The sequence below is a fragment of the Anguilla rostrata genome, chromosome 2 (genome assembly GCF_018555375.3).
Source record: "Anguilla rostrata isolate EN2019 chromosome 2, ASM1855537v3, whole genome shotgun sequence".
Classification (NCBI taxonomy): Eukaryota; Metazoa; Chordata; class Actinopteri; order Anguilliformes; family Anguillidae; genus Anguilla; species Anguilla rostrata.
The window spans coordinates 18,992,995-19,018,852 of record NC_057934.1 but is presented as its reverse complement, the minus strand read 5'-3'; the positions used below and the strand labels follow the sequence as shown (position 1 = coordinate 19,018,852).

Here is a 25,858-nt window from a genome sequence, read left to right as displayed (position 1 = left end):
TTGCACCAGTAAATCCAAATGTTGCTGTAGCCCTTGTTCTGTGGGTGACAGCAACACCAGGTCATCCGCATAGAGTAGGAATTTAACTTCCTTGTTGTTTAGGGTTAAGCCAGGGGTAGCAGATTGTTCCAACAGCACCGCTAACTCATTAATATAGATATTAAAGAGCGTTGGTGACAAGCTGCATCCCTGGAAAACACCTCGTCCTTGAGTGAAGAAATCTGTTCTTTTATTCCCAATTTTTACTCCACATTTGTTATTGACATAAATAGATTTTATGATGTCATAAACTTTACCCCCTACACCACTTTGGAGAATTTTATAATATAGTCCTTCTTGCCAAATAGAATCAAAAGCCTTTTTAAAATCTATAAAGCATGCAAAAATTTTACCTTTGCTTTTTTGGTGTACATGTTGATTAATTAGGGTGTGTAGGGTGTAAACATGATCAGTTGTGCGATGTTTTGGTAGAAAGCCAATCTGTCCTTTGCTCAAGACATTGTGTTTCATAAGGAAGGCTAGCATTCTGGCATTGATAATGCTGCAGAAAATCTTCCCCAGATTGCTGCTCACACAGATGCCTCGGTAGTTATTAGGGTCAAATTTGTCTCCACTCTTGTAAATTGGGGAAATAAGCCCCTGATTCCAGATTTCAGGAAAGCAGCCAGCTTGGAAAACAAGATTGAATAATTTCAGCAGGGCCTGTCTCAGCTCAGGGGTGCTGTGTTTAAGCATCTCTGTCCTGATGCTATCAGGTCCACATGCTTTTCCAGGTTTTAGCTTTTTAATGTTGTCTTCTAATTCTTTCATTGTAATTTGGTAATCAAGTGGGTTCTGATAGTTTTTAATAGTTGCTTCAAGGATTTGCAACTTTTCTTGGATTTGTTTTTGTTCATAATTTAGATTATTAGGTGAAGTTTGCTCATAAAGTTTTTCAAAATGATTTTTCCAAATGTTGCAATTTTGTAAGGCCAAATTGTCTGGTTTTTTTTTGCTCAATTTGTTCCATTTTTTCCAGAACTGATTTTGATCAATGGAGTCTTCAATTTCTTGTAGTTTTTGATTATAATGTATCCTTTTCTTTTCCTTTAGGGTCTTTTTGTACTCTCTTAGTTTTTCAACATAATTTTGTCGCATTTCTGTGTTGAGTGGCTGACGGTGTTTTTGATTGGATAGCAGTCTTAATTCTTTCCTGATATTTCTGCAGTCCTCATCAAACCACTCTTCTTTTTTCAGTCTCTGTTTGGATGCAGAGCTGTTTTTGGTAAGACCTGCTTTATTGGCTGATTTATGATATATATTATTAATTTTTGTTACAGCCATATTTATGCCTAATTGGTTTTGCTGGAACTCTGTTGAGAGAAAGGTGTTAATAATGTTAGTAGTTTCAGGTGAACTGATTACACTTTTGAATTTGACTTCACTGTCAGGAGCCCATCGATATGACCTGTTTAATCTGTACAGTTTGCAGGGCTCAGACTCTGCTATTTGTTCTATAATTCTTTTTAGGTATACATTTATCTGACAGTGATCTGTTAGTGGTGTTTGTGGTCTGACAGTGAATGCACTAATATAGGAGGGGTCCATGTCAGTAATGGCATAGTCAACTACACTAGTCCCAAGAGCTGAACAATATGTGAACCTCCCTAAAGTGTCCCCTTTGATCCTGCCATTAAGCATGTACAGACCTAGGGAGCGACAGAGATGCACTAACTCTTTCCCATTTTTGTTACAAATATGGTCAGGATTATTTCTGGGAATAACGGTAGGAGTGAAGTATAGAGAGGACTGTCTGAAGATATGGCTATTTCCAGTAGAATCTACTATGTCAGGCTCAGATCCTGTTCTGGCATTCAAATCTCCGATCAATAGAACATTACCCTGGGCCTGGTAATGTGTGATCTCTTTATGAAGATTTTCAAAAAAGTTTTCATTGTAGTACGGTGACTCCAAAGGGGGAATGTAGGCCGCACATATATATAAGTCATTATCACATTTGATAATATTTTTATTTAATTTTAGCCAGATGTGTGTTATTGCCTTTTTAATTAGTTCTAATTGGGTTGACAAATCATCTCTGTACCATATGATAATCCCACCTGAATCCCTGCCGTGCCTTATGTTTTTCTGTTTGAGGGATGACAGTAAAATTTCTTCATAGCCTGGGGGACAGTGAGTATTAGCATCATATCGAATCCTCTCTCTCTCTCTCACTGCACCAACACTAAGGGCTCCTCTCTCTCTCTCACTGCACCAACACTAAGGGCTCCTCTCTCTCTCTCTCACTGCACCAACACTAAGGGCTCCTCTCTCTCTCTCTCACTGCACCAACACTAAGGACTCCTCTCTCTCTCTCTCACTGCACCAACACTAAGGGCTCCTCTCTCTCTCTCTCACTGCACCAACACTAAGGGCTCCTCTCTCTCTCTCTCACTGCACCAACACTAAGGGCTCCTCTCTCTCTCTCTCTCTCTCACTGCACCAACACTAAGGGCTCCTCTCTCTCTCACTGCACCAACACTAAGGGCTCCTCTCTCTCTCTCTCACTGCACCAACACTAAGGGCTCCTCTCTCTCTCTCTCACTGCACCAACACTAAGGGCTCCTCTCTCTCCCTCACTGCACCAACACTAAGGGCTCCTCTCTCTCTCTCTCACTGCACCAACACTAAGAGCTCCTCTCTCTCTCTCTCACTGCACCAACACTAAGAGCTCCTCTCTCTCTCTCTCACTGCACCAACACTAAGAGCTCCTCTCTCTCACTGCACCTCCCACGCCACCCTAAGCAAACAGGCCTAAACTGCTTTATAATATGAGAGCAGGTTCTATACACTCCATCACAAGCATGAAAAAACCCTTGTATGCAGGTGTCTGGAAGATTCACATGTTTCAGTATAGATATTTAAACACCATGTCAGAAATCGCACAAAACTAACAGTTTCGAGTGAAATCATTAAACAATGAAGCACAGCACACCTTCCATCCCTGAATGTAATTTTTTGCACGTGTAAAGAGAATTACATTGCCTATGGGCGTGTGTGAATGTGTGTATGTGTGTTGGTGTATACGCGCGCGTACGCATTTGGTTATATTATATTGCTTTATAATATCGTGCTCTCAAACTGTTTTCTGCAGGACAAAAAAAAGGCCTTTAAAAAATAGGAAAAGAAGAAAATCAAGGCACTGCAGATTTGAAAGGAAATGGAGAGAAAATCCCCTTCATGAATACTTAATGCAGAGAGAAGGAGAGTCCGGAGTGCTATGAATCCTTAAGCAGAGAACATTCCGGAGTGGCTGAGAGAGAGAGAGTGGGGAAGGGGGTCTGGCTGAGTGGCGGGGAGAGGGGGGCCCAACGCGGAGGCGGACGCGGACGCCGCTCGTTCTGCGAGCCGAAGACTCTCGCGCGTACTTATCCGCGCGGCGCAGGCTAGCGTTCCTGCGTAGCGTCTGCTGCTGCGCAGGTTCGAAAGGAAGAAGAATGACCACCCAGCGCTGAAGCACACTGATGTGGCCCACACGGTCCAAATCGAATCCTGGCGTTGCTGGTGGCGAATGTGGGAGACCAGGGCAAGGCAGGGGGGGGGGGCGGGGGAGGGTCTGGGGCGTTTCCCAAGAAGGGGGGGGGGGGCGTCCGTGTCAGGGTGTTCCCCGCCCCTTTGCTCGACCGGGTCCCCCTCCAGTCGATCGGCCTCCCGCAATTCGCACGTAGCAACCGCTTGGCTCCGCTGGCGGTCTCCGCAGTAAAAAAGTTGTCCGGAATAACAGCGTAATAAAACACGCGCGCCGCTTTAAGCGCAATAAGGCGGGCAAAATGGACGACTCCCGGGGCCGGCAGGCTTTGAGGAGCGCAGCGGGGAGGCAGAGCGGGGCCGGGCGGAGCCGCCTCGTTCAACAGGTCGGCGCGGCGGCTACGCGTCGCTACGGGCAGCCGTGCCAGGCTACCCGCGGCTATCCCCCCCCCCCCCACAGCTCAGCCGTCGCTCGCGGCCCCTTCACCGTAACGCGGTTCGCAGGCTCGCGCTTCGCGCCGGCCGCAGCGCCGGATTTCTTACGGCCTGTCGAAACCTCTTCCCCAGACTCCGGACTTAAGGTCTTAGGTTTGAACGCTGGCTTTATGCAGGCCCGGGGGTGGGAAAACTCCACCCTTTGACAGTAGTAGTCGGTTTATATCTCACTTTTTCCACTAGTGAAAAGAAAAAAAAAAAAGTCAAGCTTGTGAGAACAGATTAGGGGTGACAGCGAGCCACGTAAAACCGAAGCTGTCACGAGCCGGCCTGCGGGAAGCAATAAATAGTTGCGATGATGATGAGGACGGTGATTCATCGCGGGCTGCAGCCGCGGGGAGCAGCGTGTTTATCCCCCACAATCCCCTGGGGCTGAGGGGAGGGGAGGGGATTTTTGAGCACAGGAGATCTTTTCAGCCCCTACCTTAACGCTGCTGCGGGATCTGCCTGTGGGCAGACAGCCCGAGCGCCTCTGGAAGACGTTCAGTCCAGTTCCCGCCCAAATCTACCCTCAACCAATTCCACAGGGCCGGGGCTTCGCCCTTTCCCCCCCAGCTTCACCAGGTCAAAGGTCGAGAAACCACATTTCCTTTCTTACAAATGGGAAATTATTTGCACAGGCCTGACAACGAAAGAGACAGGGCAAGCTACACAAACAAACGTGCGTGCGCATGCGTGAGTATGCGCTCGCATTATGTACTCCCGACCCTCGCGCAGTCAAATTAGTCACACACAGTTTCGCCCAGAAACTATACGGGCTATGAAGACCGAATCAAATTGAACACAGAGCCGTTCCCAGCATGCAACAGGACACAGCCGGTGCGGTCCCGTCATTCCTGAGCATCGGAGGCGAGCCAAACCCTTCTGGCACACAGGGGCTGTTATTCCGGCACGGCCCAGGATGTAAAAGCTCTCCAAAAAGATACACCAAAGACCCGTTCCCATCATGCAGTGCAACAGCTGACCCCTTCCTGAACATCCAATGTCAACAGACAGGTTGCATTACTCGCTCTCCGTACAATGATTTTAACAATAACTTCCTGTGAATGTCAACGCAGCTGTGCAACAATGCTCGATGACTCACCTCTGCTTTTGTGAAGAAAAAATGTTAAATTGTTATGGCGGATGATGATTCGCCGTAACACGACATCGAGCCGTAAATATTTCACGATCGAAAACCGGTCCCTGCCACAAACCGTTTCATTGGAACTCCTCAAAAGCAAACCGCGTCAGGAACCGCAAAACCAAAACAGGAAGTAGGCTAAACGGAGCGCATTCCACGTGTAGCGGGCGGGCTGCGGCAGAGCTGGAGGAGTCGGGGCTGAGATATCGGCTCTGAAATCTGGAAAACTCGCAACTGCCATGAAGTCATTACACCTCAGCGCTCTTCCGGTCGGTCGATGCTTAGAGCTCAAGCGAAAGCCCGGGAGGGCCACCGGGACTGCAGACAACTTTGTTTTCCTTTCAATCAGCGGCCAATGAAAGCGTTGGGAACAAGGTGTGCGGGCGTGAATGAACGAATCACTGGCGCTACACGCCGAAAACCAACAGCCCTCCGCGACCCTCCAGGAACTGGGTTCAGACACCTGCTGGTTAAAATCCCCTCTCCATTTAATAAAAAAGGAGTTTGGCCCCTCGTAATCGAACGCTTCGACCCCAAGATTTTTTTTTTTACAGACATGGTGAAATGAGGGGACGCTTTCCTTCTTAACAATCCAGACTTTATTTGTCAGAAATAATAACTAATTGAACGATGCCCTGTTAAACCTGGAGTATCTCTGCACGGTGGTTTTCAGAAAGAGGCCTATGAAGTTTACAGCCTGTATTCAGCACCAGCTGCGAGCAGCTCCACCCACGTTCCCTTTGTGTCCGTAAGTCTGTCTTTTTAAAAATGGTCTCCCCCCCCCCCCCCCCTCTCTACTTTGAAATGCTCCATCATATTCATTGGCGCTCGTTGTCTCAACCTCTGATATCGTTTCGAGAGAGTGCAAACAAGCACGAAGCACATGATGTCATCCTTTTATTTTTTCTTCTTTTTTTTTTTAAATTACACCGTAGATTGGAAGTTTGGCTCATGCACAGAGGAGTCTGAGGAAGAAACGTAATGTACAGCTTAACAGGTGGACTTGCTGGCACCTTTGCGAGAAAGTACTAACTGTGTGATGGAACAAGGCACACAGGTACATTACAACACACACATATACACACACACACACAAACAAAACACACACACCCACATACCTTCTAGACTATGCACTGGCAAAATCTGAGCTGAGCACTTAACTGGCCCCAGGACCCGTATGTCCTTGGCTTCTCGTGCAAACACGGGCTGCCCCTGTCAGGTGTGTGTGTGTGTGTGTGTGTGTGTGTGAGGGAGAGAAAGAGAGAGAGAGAAAAACACACACTCACACACATACAGGTTCTCCAGAGCAGCTGCTTCCCCCTACAAAACCATCCGCACCAAACAAACAAAAATCAATCCTTATTTCCACCGAAACGGCCATTAGCACCCGCTTTCGCCTGGAATGAAGATCTCTCCCAGACACCTGACGCACCGACGCGCACACCAGATTCGCTCTCTCTCTCTCTCAAAAACGCTCTCTCTCGTTCGCATTCACGCTCGCACACTCACGCTCTCACACCCTCACCCCCCTCTCTCTCTCTCGCCAGTGCAGCTGGCGTCTCTGGTCAGTGCCATTTCAGAAATGTGGCGCTGCTTCGGGGAGTCGGGGAGAGTGTTTACCGAGTGTTACTAGGGCCTTGGGCGATTTATGAATGCGCCCGAGCGTCTCTGTTTATCTTCCGCGACCAGCCAAACACCCTCTAAGGGAAAGCGTCCCGGCTCTGTTGTCAGCGAAGGGCAACAACAAACAAGAGAAATAAAACAAAAGGTTAGGTCCGTATTTATTCGCAAGGTGTGAAGAGAGTTCTGGAAAGGTGCGTGTGTGTGCGCGTGTTTATGTAGATAAAATGCAGTCTCAAAGTAAACATTAAAAGCAGGTCTTATGAACCTCATCTTGTTCTGAAATTAAGCTCGGTACAATTCTCTCATGAGCTGGGGTTCCATTCCAGCTCCTGGAAGTTCTACCTGGATGTTGATCCAGTGCTACTGTTGAAAAGGGGCATAATGAGACAGAATGGCTAAATTTACAATAGTTGCATTTTACTAATTAGGCAGACACTTATAGCCAAAGTGACTTACAAAGCAACATAAGCGAACATCACTGGAGTTTGAGATGGGAAGCTACAACAAATTAAGTGCCACCATCAAGGTGCGCGGCTCAAGACTTTTAACTTCAAGCGCTACACTGGAAGAGTGGCATAATGAGCCAGCCAGGCTCCAGCTCTACAGTGGGAAAACAATATAAGGTAACCAGGCTGGTTCCATCTCTACAATGGGAAAGGGATACAAGGAGCCAGTCTGGTTCAAGCTCTACAATGGGAAAGGGATATAAGGAGTCAGCCTGGTTCAAGCTCTACAATGGGAAAGTGATACAAGGAGTCAGTCTGGTTCAAGCTCTACAATGGGAAAGGGATATAAGGAGTCAGTCTGGTTCAAGCTCTACAATGGGAAAGGGATATAAGGAGCCAGTCTGGTTCAAGCTCTACAATGGGAAAGGGATATAAGGAGCCAGTCTGGTTCAAGCTCTACAATGGGAAAGTGATACAAGGAGTCAGTCTGGTTCAAGCTCTACAGTGGGAAAGGGATATAAGGAGCCAGTCTGGTTCAAGCTCTACAATGGGAAAGTGATACAAGGAGTCAGTCTGGTTCAAGCTCTACAGTGGGAAAGGGATATAAGGAGCCAGTCTGGTTCAAGCTCTACAGTGGGAAAGTGATACAAGGAGTCAGCCAGATTCCAGCTCTACAATGGGAAATGAATATAAAGAGTCAGCTAGGTTCCAGCTCTACAGTGGGAAAACAATACAAGGGAGCCAGTCTGGTTCCTGCTCTATGGTGGGAAAGGGATACAAGGAGCCAGGTTGGTCCAGCTCTACACTGGAGTGACTTGACTAACGGGTCACGCAGATGCCAGCTCTTACATATAGGAAATGAATATAAAGAGTCAGCCAGGTTCCAGCTCTACAGTGGGAAAACAATACAAGGGAGCCAGTCTGGTTCCTGCTCTATGGTGGGAAAGTGATATAAAGAGTCAGCCAGGTTCCAGCTCTACACTGGGAAAGTGATACAAGGAGTCAGCCAGATTCCAGTTCTACACTGGGAAAGGGGCATAATGAACCAACTTGATTGCAAAGATTGAATTGCTGCGAGTGCCCTTGTAACGCCATCAACCCTGCGGTTCGAACGGAGGTTTATACAGGCCGCTCTGTGCATATAAAGACACGAGGATGGATAGGCAACGGAATGAAACCATCTGACAGGAAAAATATCGCTTCTCATTGTGCGTGCCAGGGCTCTGGGTGAGCAATGCCAGCCAGTCAGAAGAGCGGTAATTTATTTAGATGTTGGCGCTTTAATAAATCCAAGCTTTCGCCCAAGTGCTGAATTTACACCCCGAGCCATGCCGTTGACGGATGGTGCCGGGGCGAATTCCATAAACAGAACTACTCTGTTTCATGTCTGGCTCTGCCGGGGACGGGGCTGTTACAGCCAGACAGGTACCGCAGCTCTGTGGCTCCCTGGTGGGTTTCAGCTGCAGCCCCACACGGAGTTGGGCCCATTAGGGCCCGGGTCCGTGGAAGCCGTGGACAGCGGAGGCAGGCCAAATTCGAGAGGAGACCCTGAGAACTGAGCCCAACTGAGGGGAGCGCGCTAGTGGTGGAGCCACAGGAGGCAGGCCCAACAGAGGCGGGCCTACAAGAAACAAGCCTAATACGGTTAGGCTAATTTCAGCTGAGCCTATTAGAGCCAGGCAGCATGTGGGACAATGAGACTTGGAGCGTCACTAATCAGAGTGGGCTATTCTCCCTTAATGTACAGCGAATGGGGAATTGGTACTCAACAGCAACAGGTCACTGTCATATTGTGCAGGCCCATAAACAGATTATAAACAACAGATTATAACGCAAGTTATATAACCCAAGGATACATATGCCTCCTGGGATTTGAGTCCACAGGCTGTTACATGGCTGTAAAAACATTTCTCCAACCGCTAATCCAATACTGCAGCCCACACAGTGCCGACTAGAGTTCTAGATTCGACTAGAAGCGAGATTCTTTATCTTTAACACACAATGAGATCAAATCGTTTATGACGAGAAGACTGTTAGTTCAAAGGCTACGTACAATACAGTAATATTTTGAGGTTATGTGAGGCATATAAAATTAATGGCTTCACGCTTCCTCCCTTGCTCGCTCTCAGCAGTGGCTAACCTGTGATTATGACTTACATATTTGGCCGACGGTCATATTTTAGGGCTGCTTAAAAGGCCATTGTGGTGTGATGCAATAAAGGCAAATCAGAGGACTGAGACATGGGTATACTCAGAGACCAGTTCTAACATTAGCCAACATTATTCACTCGCACATAGACACCCTACTCAGAAGTACTTATGCAGCTTATATTATTTGTCATCGTATTCATTAATACAGCAGGATATTTACTGCAGTGATTCAGGTTAAAGGAATGGTTCACTTCCTGGCTTTTTGATACCATTTCAGTTTTAGCGCAAGTTTTGATTGGCCCAGACAGTTTTAGTGTGCAATGAAGGATATTTTCAATATCTGCGTAAGTACCTGAAAAAAAAGCAAAGACAGAGAGACCGGGTTGTGCCAGCATGACAAATGAAGGCAAAAGAGAAAGAAAAAGACAGATGGAAGAGCAGAGAATAAAAGGGAGAGGAGATGATGGGGGAAAGGAGGGCAGAGATGATGGATGGATGGACATGAGACACAAAAGGACAGACAGAGTAACGGTTTCTCTTTCTTCCCTCATTTTTCATGCTGGATTGCCAGTCTCTGTCTTAAACTCCTTCCCCATCATTAACCTGGAAAACCAGGATCTCTTGGCCTCATTATGTCACTGCACGTGTGTGTGGGTGTGTGTCCACGTCTGTGCGTTAGAATCAGGTGACGAGAGTGGGGGGTCTCTTACTCCAAAGTCCGCAACTTCAAATCTAAGGTGGGGTCATTGCCATTGGAGACAAAGTCGTTGTGCAAGCTGCTTTTGACCACAGACCCCCAAAATCCCATATGCTAGCCACTGTAAGTCTACAGAAAGTTATGTATAGACAAAAAACTGGCTTGGCCAATCAAAAGCATACGCCAAAGCTGAAATAACATCAAAAACCCCCGGAAAGTGAACATTCCCTTTAATTGGCTGTTTCCAAGATAAGCACTCACCAGTGTGACTGGACAGACTATTAACTCTTCATAATGCTACTATGCAAACACTACTGTAACTACCTAACTGAGCAACTCATGCTTAGTTATAGATGATGACAGAATTCTTCATTCTGCGATATCCATTTTCTTTTTTTAAGACTGACTGAGCTAAGACCTTGTATGTTTCAGTTTCCGTGTCTTTCCTTGACGGCCGTTGGTGGGTGGCTGTTGGAGCATCACAATTAACTCTTTTTTTATACAAAAATTGAAATCAGCCTGAATGTACATTCTGTGCATAAGAAAATAAATACTGTTAAACTAGCCGCGACTGCAAAAGGGATATCAGAGGTGCCAGTGATGAAAATCAAGTGCAAAATCGCACCAGAGAGCACAATTTATAGCCAAACTCTTTGGAAAAACGAAGAAACTGCAGGTTTCAGACCGAACCATCCGGCGTTTCAACGGATCCCACAGCACCAAGAGGGACGGCCAACGGCGGAAAGAGAACAGAACCGCGGCGCAGTACTTGGTCAGACAGGCGCCCGTTTTACCGCAACATCTACAGTACGGCGCGTCCATTTGCAGTGCCGGTTTCTATCGCCTTCCATCTGAGCACATTTACATCTCCACCGACCGCCTTCAGCTTGGCTCAGCAGAAACTCCAGAGACCTTTTAATTACTGAGCAAGTGTGTGCGCTGTGGAATGGTCAGTACTGCAGAGGAAGGGGAACGGAGACCAATTTATTACCCCCTGTCATCTTAACTCCCCAAACAGACACACACACACACACGCCCGCCCGCATGCACATACACACACATACACGCCCGCACGCACGCGTGCGCACACACACACACGCACACACACTCCTTCAGGTTCATGAGTAATGAAACTATCCAGTGAACTGATGCTTTTGCCCATAACACAAAAAAAGTGATGAGGTAAAAGGCAGAGGGAAGGCTAGGAAACAGCCTAGTAGTTTTCACCCTCCAGTCAGCAGTACACAAGAGGAATACCCTGCTAACAAAAACCCTCCCTCCCAGAGTGCTGCTACAGCCAACTGCATGCACACAATTAGGCTAGAGTACACAGTCTGCTGCAGACTGGATTCCGTAAGAGAGCGGAGGGTCACATCCACATGCTGCAAAAACGACGTTAAACATTAAAAATGACATTTTATAACATGAAACTATTTAAAAATGTCACATTCTGAATTTTTCCTCCTGCAAAAGCCAGAATCCTAACTCCGTGAAAGCGGAGTGAAATGGATTCCTCAGAATATCTACATTATAAATGAGATGCATTTCAGATAATGTATTCGGCCCAGGAACTGCGGCTGGGGCTTTGTGTTAGGAATCACAAATATTGCCCTCCGGAAAAGGCACAAGACACTAACACAGCGAAAGTCAGGTGAAATGGGTTCCTTAAAACATCTACTGTCTGAATCGAATACGTTTTAGACAATGCACCCACTCTAGGAATAGCGGCTGGGGCTTTACCCCTGCATTTCAACCGTAGTTCACGTATTAGGGAGCACAAATCTTGGCCCTCCGGAAAAGGCAAAAGACACTAACACAGTGTGAGGTGAAATGGGTTCCTTAAAACATCTACTGTCTGAATCGAATACGTTTTAGACAATGCACCCACTCTAGGAATAGCGGCTGGGGCTTTACCCCTGCATTTCAACCGTAGTTCACGTATTAGGGAGCACAAATCTTGGCCCTCCGGAAAAGGCAAAAGACACTAACACAGTGTGAGGTGAAATGGGTTCCTTAAAACATCTGCTGTCGGAATCGAGTGAGTTGTACACAATGTAACCCCCCCTAGGAATGGTGGCTGCGGTTTATCCCCTGCACGGTTTTGGTTGAGATAACACCTCCGCCTGATTTTGAGCCAGGAACACCTTCCCCCTCCCCCTCCCCTCCCCTCCCCCTCCCCGAGTCTGCAGTCAGATGAACACGAGCCATCGCCAGGTTGGGTCATTCACGATCTCTGGCAGGCCGGCGAATCACAGCGGACCAAGGCCAAGTGGGCGCGGTGCCCGTCTTAACGCTCCCGCCCTGCCCCGCCCCCCTCCTGCAGGAGGTGAAAACTCGAGGCTCGGGCCGCTCCCGTTTCCCCTGGGGGGGGTACCGGGGACGCCGGGGCGGCCCGGTCGTGTCTGTAGGACCCAGCCCCCGCGCGCGTGGCTAAATTCGTGGCGGGGGCACGAAGAGCAGGGAAACGCCACGGCCCTCCCCTGGCGCACGGGCAGACCTGAGACCCCGTGAGCTAACTGGCGCAGCGTCACCTGCACCGCGCGCGGCTCTGGGCCTTCGCCGGTACACGTAGGGGGGGAATTACGCGCACTGATCAGCTCTAATCCCAGACAGAAATCACCGATTGGGGTCATTCGAATGACCTAGCGTGTCACTTCTGAACGAGCGGGGGGTGTGTTCTCAACGGGGGACGTTTCCACCGAACGAAGCCCCGCGGCCTGGTTACCAACGAACGCAAAAAAAAGGGGGGAAAAAAAGAAAAGAAAAAAAGATATTTGGAGCAACATCCATAAGAGTCTCTAAGGATCTGAGTCCATGACAACGTACATTCGGATAAGTGGATTACTGCAGACACCGAGAAATCCCTCCAGACTTAACGAGAGAGAAAGAGAGGGGAAGAGAGGGAGAGATAGAGTCAAGGAAGGCAGAGGAGAGAGAGAGAGAGAGAGAGAGGGCAAGGAAAGGAGTGATGGGAAGAGAGAGACGGGGGGGAAGGAAGGCATTGAACGGAGAGAGAACAGGGAAAGAACAGCAAAGGAAGAAAGCAGAGAAGTTGCCAGAGAGAGAGAAAGCAGAAAAGAGCAAGAGAGTGACACAAGGAGGGAAACGAGCACGAGGAAAGAGAATAAGAGACGGTTATTAGCTTTGGCTGCCGTGACCGGCAGCATAAAGACTGAGGAGAAAGCAGTTTCACACCCTCTGAATGAGCCGTGCACACAGATAACCACAAGCACAACGCACACGAGCAGCGCGCATAGCTGACGAGAGGGCGTGCAGGCAAACCCACGCGGCCAGCGCGCGCAAGAGAGGCACCAACGGCCGACGTGGCCGGACTGACTGCCGGACCGCAGTATCGCCCCGGCTGCCCCAGGGCACCCGGGGGTGGAGGGAATCCTCAAAAGGGGCGGGGGGGGAGCGGAGGGGTTACCTGGCCCTCACCCAATCCCGGGGGGGGTTCCTGGTTCAGCCCAGTCTAACAGAGTTTTACGGGCACCGTACAAATAGCACATTAGCCCAGTGCTCCTCGCTGCCAGTCATCGCTCGCATCACAATCCCGGAGACCACAGCTGCAAACCCACCAGGGTGACATTTTGACAGGCCTGTCGCATTTTTGATATCACAATCCTCATCTCATTCTTTCCCTCTTCGTGCCAAAAAAGCTGAACCACATTTCCGCTCTCCAACACACGCCCTGTCGCGGAATCCGCTCGCACGTTTTCGCATGCGTTTGCGCTCTGCGGTCCCTGCAACCGGTTGCCGTTTTCAAAGCATTGCCTTAACCGTAGGGAGATTGAGAAAAATGGGCCCTCTATCATCGAACTTCAGACAGACATAACCACTGCGTTTTCATCTGGTACGAGCCGGTAAGAAACGGTTTGAGCTACCGGTTGCCTGGTTACAACGGGGAGCTTCATGAAAAGGCTCCAAAAAAGCCACAACAAACCCCTTTCGGATTTTTTGTTTGTTTCATCTGCAAAACATCCTTTGCAACAAATTCTTAGCTTAAAAATCAATGGTGTTTTTTTTTTTTTCTTTTTTTTTCAGTTTTTTAGGTTTGTTACGCAAAACAAATTAGGCTTGAAAGTTTTGGAAGTTCTAATTGAGGAAACGGGATTTGCTCACCACTGCCCACAGTCATGCTGTGGCTCACCTTAGATTTCACACATAGATAAAACAAACCATAATGATGAACCTGACAAATCTCATAATAAATGCCATGCTAAATTCACCTGAGAAACACAGACACGTGAAAGACAGGAAGTCCTGGCGAAGCACACAATAGTCACCCCCAATCAACAACATCCATTGTCAGCAAAGACCAGGAGCCACAGCCTAATCCCCACTGACTCATGTACACAAGGAAATTCAGCTTGTGACAAGCACAGGCACACATCCATTGCAAGCACAGGCACACATCCATTACAAGCACAGACAGGCATCCACTACAAGCACAGACACGCATCCACTACAAGCACAGACAGGCATCCACTACAAGCACAGACACGCATCCACTACAAGCACAGACACGCATCCACTACAAGCACAGACAGGCATCCACTACAAGCACAGACACGCATCCACTACAAGCACAGGCACACATCCATTACAAGCACAGACACGCATCCACTACAAGCACAGACACACATCCATTACAAGCACAGACAGGCATCCACTACAAGCACAAACACACATCCACTACAAGCACAGACACATCCACTACAAGCACATACACACATCCACTGCAAGCAGACATGCATCCATTACAAGCTCAGACACACATCCATTACAAGCACAGACAGGCATCAACTACAAGCACAGACACACATTCATTGCAAGCACAGACATTCATCCATTACAAGCTCAGACACACATTCATTATGAGCACAGACAGGCATCCACTACAAGCACAGACACACATCCATTGAAAGCACAGACATGCATCTATTACAAGCTCAGACACACATCCATTATGAGCACAGACAGACACCCATCACGAGCACAGACAAACGTTTTTTTTCCGTACAATTTTTTCGGCACCCAGGATTTTTTTTGCACCCCTAAGTACAGACAGACATTCATTCTGAGCAACCGTTACAAAAACAGACGCAGACTCTGATTAGACCTTCTTGGTCAACACTGGCTTCACTCCGCCCCGATAAATCGAAATCTCTCACAGCAGCACAGAAATATTTATGCAAGACAAGACGTGTGGCGCAGTCCGTAGTGCAGCAGACTCTCTGTCATACTCGACTCCCCCCCCCAACGTAGGTGGGGGTTCCAACGCCTCCATGGCACTTTCTCAGGCACAGTCCCTCCTCTATCTGTCTGTCACCCTCGCTGCTTTCTATCCGCTTGAATAAGGCGAAAAATACAAAAGGAGGGCAGACTGTCCTGCTCTCCTTTTTTTTAAAAAAGAAATATTTATGCAACTCTTTAATTGGTCGAAAAAGTATGAAATGCGTTGCAATGCTGAAAAAAATAGGACAACAGGCCAGTTTCTCAGGCAGGGATGCAGGTAGGTCTTTCACAAGTAATGTCATTACAAAACAACGGGTACAAAACACTAATACAGTATGGTTCTCTCCTTTTCATGATTACGTCTCTCATCAATATAACAACCCAATCGCTTGAAATTTTGATGGATAATGTACTCATAACAAAATAAGTCAAGAGAATGGAAGATATGTTGAATTCTTGGATCGCATTCAATATAAACAATGAATATGATGTCCTTACATTTTTAAATAGGCTATATTATTATTAATAAACGTAAAGAAAACATTACATGCATATATTACATATAACTTACATTGTATGAGATCATATGTCCATCTACTTGTAAATTAACTTTATTAGGTCACTGTAGTTCAGACTAATTGCATAAACACAGATAATATAATATACATAAATTACATCCTTCCATCCATCCATTGCCTAACCCACTTATTCCTGGTCAAGGTCTCAGGAGGGCAAGAGTCTATCCCAGGATTCACTAGGTGAGAGGCAGGAATACAATCTGGACAGGTTGCCAATCCATCAAAGCAAAAACTGCGATGGCAGATATGGCATGCCCCACACCTACACAGCACCAAGAGTTTGGCACTTTTCAGGATTCCATACAGAAATCACCACGATGACCACAGCGTCTCAGCCCTTAAAAACACTCATTTCTGTACCTTCTGACCTGATTTTAACAAAAAGAATTCACAAACAACTTCAAACATCCACACAATAAAGCCCCAAACTTAGGGGATTTCACAATTTTCCTTCTTTTCCTTCTTCCTGCCTGATTACATCATCAGAAATTATCCGGGTCCACAAAGAATACATCTCCCCATTGGACATTTAGGTACATCAGCCAATAAAAACATTGTATACAGACACAAAATGGACATGTTACTTGAAACAATTTAGGAAACATTGGGTAGCATTTCAGTGGAATACAGCTTGTTTAATTTGTGTGAGGTAAAATAGCCAATACTGTTGTAATTTAGCATAATTTTGATATCAATACTTTTAAAGGTAGGCCTAGATTTTGCCAGTTTGAATTAATGTCAGTGCTTATAGACAGTGCTTTGTACATGTGAGTAATGTGGTATTCTTGTATGATGAAACGTGTTTTTCATCAGATTACATATACAGTATAAAGGATATATGATTGCTCAAGAGGATGACAAGACGACTGAAAACAAAATGCAGACCTCCCTTAAAACACCTTATAGAAACCAAGGATAAGACTTCAAGATCTTTTTAGTCGGCTTGAACTAGTTTGGTGGGCAATACTATTGTGCTGAATTTAGAAAAAAAATCATATATACAGATTTACCCAATTTGCAGTGAATTTCAGGGCTTAGTTCCATACTGCCTATGTTCACTCAACCACCCTGGACTGATTCCTAGAGTTGACGACAACCATTTCTTAAAACTAGACCTGGTTGACCCCACAAGCCTGCATGAAATAGCGATTTCACAGGAAAAACAAATCACTCAGTAGATCTCCTGTATTCTGGAAACAGCACGCACGAACCGGTCTTGAGGATTTCATTCACGAGACCCATACGCACTCCCTTCCGTAAAACCGGTGAAGGACAGACTCGGTTTGAAGCATTCGGTGGTTCGAGCGGTTGACGCCTCCCCGGGAAATCACTGTGACACACAGGGAGGTCGAACACCACCCTGACAGTGGATGCTGCGATGCCTCGCTTTGACGCCGTTGCTGTTGCCAGGGAAACTGCATCCTGCGAGCCACCACGGCGAGAGCCGCGGCGCTTAGACGCTGCGCTCTGCAGCAGCGCCCAGGAGGAAATGCTTTCACTCATTGGCGCAACTGGCGATGCCAACTGGGACAGCAGGCATACATCAGGGCTACTCCAGAGCAGCTGGGTGGATAATATGTTTAAATAGCATTGGGTGGGCCCACATGCAGATGGTATCGACTCCCAGGACAAATGTATTTTTTAATGAATCAACAAACAAATATATAACTTCATACAAGATTTCTCCCTCTCAATAACCTGTACGGGCAAACTCGAAGAGGCAACAAAATGCCCCAAATGAATAACGAATCTTCGCTTTCAACAGGTCGTAGGGCAGTCTCCACCTTTTTAAAACAGAATGCACCTGTGTGTTTATAACAGCCTGATTTCTCACACTACACTCACACCTTAAGCTAGTTTCAAAACACAAAGGCAATGGGCAGAGGAAATTAACCTTGGGATAAAGGATCCTTCAAAATAGACACCATGGCAGCAGACTTTCATAAGAGGCTGCAACAGAAACCTTTAACATAGGGGCTATGCCACACAAAACAAATCCTTCTGTATTGAACAATAATAAACAGAATTATTTTTCATTTTACTTCAATTTTGCAACACTCTCTCACCAAACTCTGGCAAAGGAAAAATCAAAGAGCTGATTATGCCAAAGAAGTTCAGCTTCTGCCGCATAGTTCATCTCAAAAATCTTCTGCTCAAACATAACCCAATACCGCCTTATCCACGTTCAACAGAAGTCAAAACTGCCAAGAGAGTGGGCTGGACAAGCTGCAATAAACCCACAGCCACCACTTGTCTGGCGTTTAACTGCCAGAACTCCAAAGACTTAAAAAATGAAATGTACTGTAGGCCTCAGGCTCGGTGTTGCGCATAATCTTTAGTAACCCTAGAGGAGAAGTCAACAAGACACTCAGTTTGTTGCAGTTTAAGGCCATCATTACAGTCATGCCTGGGAGAAAAAAAATGTCGCGAAGGGATATTTTATAGGCATACAGTAGCTCCAATTAGCCGTTTTTCAAAAAGGTTCAGGCAAAGTATGTTTCGCATGTAAATAAAATAAAGAAATCCATAAGGGTCTAATGCGATTAAAAAAAAAGAATAATAAAAATAAATAAATAAATAAATAAATAAATAAATAACAGAAAGACAGCCTGAGAGTAAATATTATAGATATAGGTGACAGATATTACGACCCCCTTTTAAAAATAAATATTCCAGCTGGTAGCAGATTGGGGATAAAAGGACTAGCAGACATCTTCATGCTGTATCCATCACAGGATTACACTGAAAAGCCTTCCGTTGCCATGCAAACTATAAATTGTAGGCTATGTCTTCATTATGAATACAAAAGGGTTCCGTCTTTCATGGCAGACAAAATAGAATGGACTGCTACATTTTTCCAATACAGCATGCTGACAGAACAGAAGAGAAAATAAGGGCTTCGTCCATCAGCAGAATAACATAACTGCATGTTTAACGTTAAGATCGAAAGCTAAGAAGTAGCGGACGGTCCCTGGAAGAAGTGCTAACTGCAGCTGTTTGGAGATGCCGGTGGCTTGGAAGCCACGCGAGCATATCCTCTTAGCTTTTTAGGACAAGCTCGCGTAACACTAACCCACAATCACCACCAAGGCCATCCATTCGAACATGCATCGTGTGTAGGAGACACACAACCACACAGTTTACTTTCTAACAAACGAAAGCATTGGTTTCTTCCCGAATTTCTTGTCCATCTCCGTTCCCTACAGGACACAAAATTGCTGCAACATCAACATTTTTTATAATTAAATTCTCTAATATTCTAAAAAGCACGACACGATGCTGTTGATAATGCACTCGACTTTCGTCCATTTATATTGCTAGAAAAAAAAATTGCCTTACCTCTTGCAGAAAGTTTTTTTGTGTTAATAATTTTAGCAGCATATTCCTGGCCAGTTGATTTTTTTACGCATCTCCTGACCACTGAAAAGGCACCCCTGTATTTGTAAAAGAAAAAAGACAAGACGACATTTTAACAATTAACGATGGTCTTTGGCCTGATTGAAATAAATATCATTTTATGTCTCAGCTGTCATACGCACATACAGTACACACAGGAATTGCACATCGTTGCTGAAACAGGCCCACATTAAAATCTTAACGCAAGAAGCAAATATGCATACGTCTACATTACAACACAAAGAGCATAATTTTGCTTTTATGAGCCACATACTTTAAAATTGGTTACAATTGTAGCGGGCAGTCAGAGAGTAATGGTCTTGTATAATCATAGCTACGAGAAGGGGATGGGGCTTGCGCTGTAGAAGGCCAGCAAGTCAAAAAAGAGGATGACAGGCACAGAATAACTCGACCATTAAGAACAAGAAGACTGAGAACCGGTAGCGCTGTAATTCTGAAGGTAACGTCAGATAGCTAACTGACTAGATGAAATTATACTAAAATGATCTATTCTAGGTGAGTTCTGACATTAAAATCAAGCATTCCAATTTGAATCAGCTTAGCTAGTCTAGCTGAGAAAATCAGCGACTACATTTGACTATCCAGCGCATACCCTAATGCAACTAGAAATGCGATTATGAAAGATTTTACAAACAGCATGCAACGTCATCTAAGGTACTCTTAATAGCTTGCAGACTAGATGACATTTTCCGCTGAACGCAGTGCACATAAGCACAGTTCGACACTAGCATAGTAGCCTAACTACCCGTAACGTTAACGTTATCAGTACAGAAATCTGCAGACACACTGCGTGGCCCTAAGCAAAATAACGTCACAGTGCTACGCAAAAATGCAAACGTAAAGCTCGGCTAACGGCTCTTTCAATAAAAGACAAATGATAAACGAATGTTACAAATGTTGCAAAGGTATTCCTTACAGGCGTCTGGTAGCTACCTATCTGAGCAAGGAAAGATAGCCAGCCAGCTACAATCAACATCCATAGCAAGATAAGCACATTAAACAAGTATACACTATGTATGTCGTTAACTATCATAAAATGCAAAACATATCTAGCAAGTGCCTTGCTTGCTAGCTAGCCATTTATGCTAATATATGATGCACAACTGGATTCAATCAGTCCGTCGCTTGTGTTGCCTTGGTTCTGGCATGCAAAACCCATTCTTTCTGTCCTGTCAATATTCAGAAAGATAAGCACAACGACATACAGATCAGGTGAGCTTAACACAGGAATGCCACGTTATTTTGGCTTACTTTCCGAGCTCTTCGTACAGCTGATATTCATCTGTGAATCTGGTGGAGGTTACGATCGTAGCCATGTTCCGAGGGGGGAGGTATCGCCTCTCGTTTGGGTGACTTCTGTGCTCAGGTTTCTAGAAGAGAACCTTTCGAGTCTCATGCGCTCAGAGAAAGAGATATTCAGACGGAAAGGGAGGGGACATGGGGTGGAGGAGGTGGCGGAAAAAACGCCCAACAACGCGAGAGTTTCTGGTCCGAGGTCGAAAGAATCCGATTTGTTGCTGCTGCATTGGCACAGCGGTTGCAGCGTATAGTGCAAAAATTGGAGAGCTTAACAGCTCATCCAGTGGCTGTACCCAAACGATCAGCAGGTCTGTTTGTACAAACATAACTTTTAAGATATGCGCGTAATGCAGCGGCCTAGTTTAAAGGCATTAGCCTACGTCACTCATGTGGTTTAATAAGTTTTCCAACTAGCGAGATAATGCACATTTGACGACAGTTGTTAACTAGATTGCTACACTACGAATAAAAGCAGATATGAAGCTGATATGTAAGCAGAATCAATAGCCCAGTGTTCTAAATGTGTGGGTTGATTGTGTTCCATTGTCTTTTTTAAATGTTATACGTTATTAAATAATTGTTTATTGTGTGTGTTGCATAATCTTCGGCAGTCAGAACGGAAACCATTTCTGGGTGGTGTCAATTAATTATGGTGTCAAATTATACTATAGGCCTACCGTTTGTGTGTCCAATTCATTATTTTTGGTATTCTATTGTTCACACACACACACACTTAGGTTCATGAGTAATGAAACATCCGAATGAACTGATGCTTTTGCCCATAGCCCTCTGTGTGCCAGGGCATTCGCTACTACAGGCCACTCAAATTGTCAAGCACCCTGGCTCTACTTCCTTGAATTGTTAGCCGCGTTGAGTTTGTTGCCGCTGCTTGTGGATCCTGAATTCGGGCTGCAGGGAAAGGTATGATGTCGCACCCCAACTCTCTCTGCTCTACGGAAGCAAGGAAATTTACCAGTATAAATCGCCCTGAAGACAGTATCATAAATCCAATACATATGTTATTGCATTACAGTGTATCTTCTCATATAAAAGTTTTGGTACATAAAAACAATTTTACTTTTCTGGTGTGTGTGTGTGTGTGTGTGTATGTATACGTGCATGTGTGCTTGTTTGTGTGTGTGTGAGAGAGTATACAGTATTCTGTAGCTTTATGCATTGATTTTCAGTATTTTTGGACACCGAGCATCTTTACAATGTATAGCCCAGCTCTGGCAGGAGTCTGGGATGCATAAATCATGCCTGTGAGACACTGTCTGCATGAAGAGAGTATGTGTGTGGAGATAATTTGTGATTAGGCACCTCATGTTATTTCAAAAACAAGAAAAATAAGATGCTACCTTACTTTCATGCTATACAGTATACATCCTATCATTTATTACAGCTAATTATGTGTTTGTTGTGAACTGCTGACCACTTCAACTCCAATAACAGGCAAAGAAGGCTCTTGCCAGGTCAAAGGTCGCAATGTAATGTAATGCAGCCTGCTCTATGGTGCACATATATATATATATATATATATATATATGCATACATACATACATACAGTGGGCTCCAGAATTATTGGCACCCTTAATAAAAATGAAAAAAAGGCTGCATATAATAAATGACAAAAATAATAATCTATATGTTATGTTAAAACATATGGGAAAACTATATACTTTTATTTCAATACATTTACTCATGTTTCAATGTTTTTTTTTAAAATAAGTAATCTAGTTCTTTCTGAAAACCATAGGTGCCATACATATTGGCACCCCTAACAATTATTGTAAGTAAAATCAAACTAAATGAAATTGGCAGTAGAATTTTACTTAGTTTAGTTAATCTCAGTCTAAAGGAACTATATTGTGTCATTCCATAATTTCCGGGTTCACCAGAGAATAAAAATGAGGCAACAAGCATACAAAATCCCTTTGTCATCCATCAGCATGGGAAAAGCCAAATAACTGTCAATTCAGAAGAGACCGATGGTAATTTACCGTCACAAGTCTGATAATGGGTACAAAAAAAGACATAAACGGTTAAACATACCGCTTAGCACTGTAAGGGCAATAGTAAAAAAGTGTAAAACATATGGAATGGTTGCAAATTTGCCAAGAAGAGGAAGCAAGTGCATGTTGTCCCCACAGACGGTGAGGAAGATGGTGAGGGAGGCCATTAATACCCAAGGATCACTGTTTAAGAATTGCAGAGATTGGTTTGTTTCTTGTGGTTAACAAGTCTAAAAAAAACATAAAATGGCACCTCCATACCAACTAACTCTGTGGAAGAGTGGCACGAAGGCAGCCCTTACTGAGCACAATAAACAAAACCAAGAATACATACAAGAGAAGCACCTCATACCTACTGTCAAATATGGAGGTGGGTCATTGATATTTTGGAGATGTTTTGCTGGCAGTGGTCCCGGGGCACTATTTTAGATCAATGGCACAATGAATTCAACAAAGTACCAGGAAATTCTGGCAGAAAATGTGGTTGTCTCTGCTGAGAAGCTAGGACTTGGTCATAGGTAGATTGTCCAGCAGGACAATGACTCCAAACATACATCAAAATCTAAACAGAACTGCTTAAGTGAAATCAACATCCATGTTTTCCAATGGCCATCTCAGTCTCCAGACTTAAATTCCACCAAAAACCTGTGGTTTGAACTGAAGAGGGGGGGTCCATAAGCACAAACCCAAAGATATCAATGAATCTGAAAGTTCTACATGGAGTAGTGGTCAAAAATCCCTCCAAATATGCTCTCTAACCATATCACAAATTATAGGAAAAGACACATGGCTGTCATCTTTGCCAGGGGTGTTTTCACAAAGTATTAAACCAGGGGTTCCAATAATTGTGGGACCTGTTTATAGGGGAAATATTTTTTTCTATTCAAAAAATTTAAGACTTTGGTTGATTCCAATGAATCATTAATCAAGCACACTAGTTTACACATGTTGGAAAATAAAGCTTATGTCAATAACTTTATTATTTTTTAGTTTAGAAATTTTTTAAAGCATTTTTTTGTGCATATTTATCAAGGGTGCCAATAATTGTGGAGCCCACTGTATATATATGCTGTAAAGTGGCTGGTGAGTGCATATATATATATATATATATATATATACACACACTGGTCACTTCATTAGATACACCTTGCTAGTACTGGGTTGGACCCCCTTTTGCCTTCAGAACTGCTTTAAGGTTTGATGTGCTGTGCGTTCAGAGATGCTCTTCTGCATACCTTGGTTGTAACAATTAGTTATTTGAGTTACTGTTCAGCTCTAACCAGTCTGGCCATTCTCCTCTGACCTCTGCCATCAATAAGGCATTTTCGCCCAGAGAACTGCCGCTCACTGGATATTTTCTCTTTTTCGGACAATTCTCTGTAAACCCTAGAGATGGTTGTGCGTGAAAATCCCAATAGATCAGCAGTTTCTTAAATACTCAAACCAGCCTGTTTGGCACCAACAGCCAAGCCACGTTCAAAGTCACTTACATCACCTTTGTTCCCCATTCTGATGCTTGGTTTGAACTTCAGCAGATCATCTGGACCATGTCTACATGCCTAAATGCATTGAGTTGCTGCCACATGTTTGGCTAATTAGATATTTGCATTAACAAGCAGTTGAACAGGTGTACCTAATAAAGTGACCGGTGAGTGTGTATATATATATATATATATATATATATAAAATTTTTAAAAAATTATAATACAAGCTGTAAATATTGTATCTCACATGAATTCCTTTACTGTATGTACACTACAAAATAGGGAGGTTAAAAAGTAGAATTTGTTAATATTGAATTATTGATTCTTTTATGATGCAATGTGAAGGATATGCTTTGTCATCTAAGCCAGATAGATGCATAAACTACCTGTCTGATGTGACTTCTCTATTTATTCTCTTTACAACTTGTTTGGTAACTGAAAATCAGCCCTGTTCACCTAATTAAGCTGTGGTGAGGTTATTTCAGGGAATTAGACTCCCATATGTAGGCCTGACCATTAAAACCACTGCAGTACTGGATCAGGATATGAGTGGAGGTGTGGGAGTTGCCATACAGTACTGTTCAGTGGTTCAGTGGTGGGCTACAATACTGTATTCAAACAGAACAGACAGTTGTGTGAGATTTCAAATATGAGACCCAGAACATGGAAGTATTATTATAATCATCATTATTGTTATTATTATTATTATTTTATTATTATTGTTATTATTATTATAATTAGCAGTAGTAGTAGTAGTAATGTCTCATTAAGTATCCATAATGTGGTGAAATGTCAGCCAGTCACTGCTGACTTTCCCATGAGAAATTCAAACACGGTGATAAACCCCTGACTCCCCTGTCTAAGATAAGATGTTAGATCAACAAATCCCGACCTTTAATGACCATTCTTTAAAATTAACTGTAAAATCATTCAGATCCTGTGTGAAAAGCAATAAAATGCTGATAGGAGAGGCCAAGGGTTTTTTTTAAGCTACATGTGCCTTCTAAGCATTGACTTTTGTCTATTGTTTACCTGCGTTTACCAGCAGCAAAGTGTTGCATCACAAGACAGTAATTAATTTCAAAGCCTTGCTAATCAGCAACACCTGTCCAAAGCACAGACATACTTTCTGAACTACCCAAGCAATCCGCAGTATCAGAATTTGTGACCAGTTAATGTTTTTTTGAGAAGAGAATGGGTCAGACACAATGCTTTCAAAGTTTTGGGGGGAAAAATCAATTGTAAGGGCTCCAAAGTGGTTTAGTTCAGCTAAAGTACTGATACTTGATGGACTCCAAAGTCCAGAATTCAATCCTGGCTGAGCCAGCATACCAGGCATCCTGTCAGGTGACATATATGTAATTGGCCACAACATTACCCAGAAAGAGAGATTCAAATGCAGTGTGCTTGGCTGGAGTTTAAACCACACGTTTAAACCTTGAGACTACAGAACTGCATTACAACTGGAACAGCTAATATTTATTCCACATATTTGGATAGCTGCATCATATCTTTGGATAGCTGCATCATTTGCACAGTCTTCAAACACAATGGACCATACAGCTCAGCTGATGCACTGCAGGAAGTTGTTAACTTCCTTGGGAACACTAAGTTCCTTCACACAGAAATTGAAGATGTGCTGTAATTCTGACTTGCCCACAGAAGCACAGGAGCTGCATGTATAAATTCAACTTTGCTTGATGCATTTGGCATAGAAAGGACCAACCAATCACTGGCCAAATGAGAAGCATAAAATATCATACCAAAATATCAGACAGACGACCAGTC

General features: G+C 44.4%; 1 protein-coding gene across 15 annotated transcripts in view; it reads right to left on the bottom strand.

Moving 5' to 3' along the window:
• Window positions 1-20,703, bottom strand: part of camk2g1 (calcium/calmodulin-dependent protein kinase (CaM kinase) II gamma 1) — an 89,455-nt gene extending 68,752 nt beyond the window's left edge. For 9 of the 15 annotated variants that reach the window (XM_064321019.1, XM_064321024.1, XM_064321020.1 and 6 more), the window contains exons 1-2: window positions 20,527-20,703; window positions 19,198-19,292 (exon numbers count right to left, since the gene is read on the bottom strand). In XM_064321019.1, the coding sequence (XP_064177089.1) occupies window positions 19,198-19,292; window positions 20,527-20,591 (160 nt within the window). In that variant the 5' untranslated portion in view covers window positions 20,592-20,703. The remainder of the gene's footprint in view (window positions 1-19,197; window positions 19,293-20,526) is intronic. The other 6 variants (XM_064321029.1, XM_064321030.1, XM_064321031.1 and 3 more) reach the window with 1 other exon arrangement.
• Window positions 20,704-25,858: the final 5,155 nt, after the last annotated feature.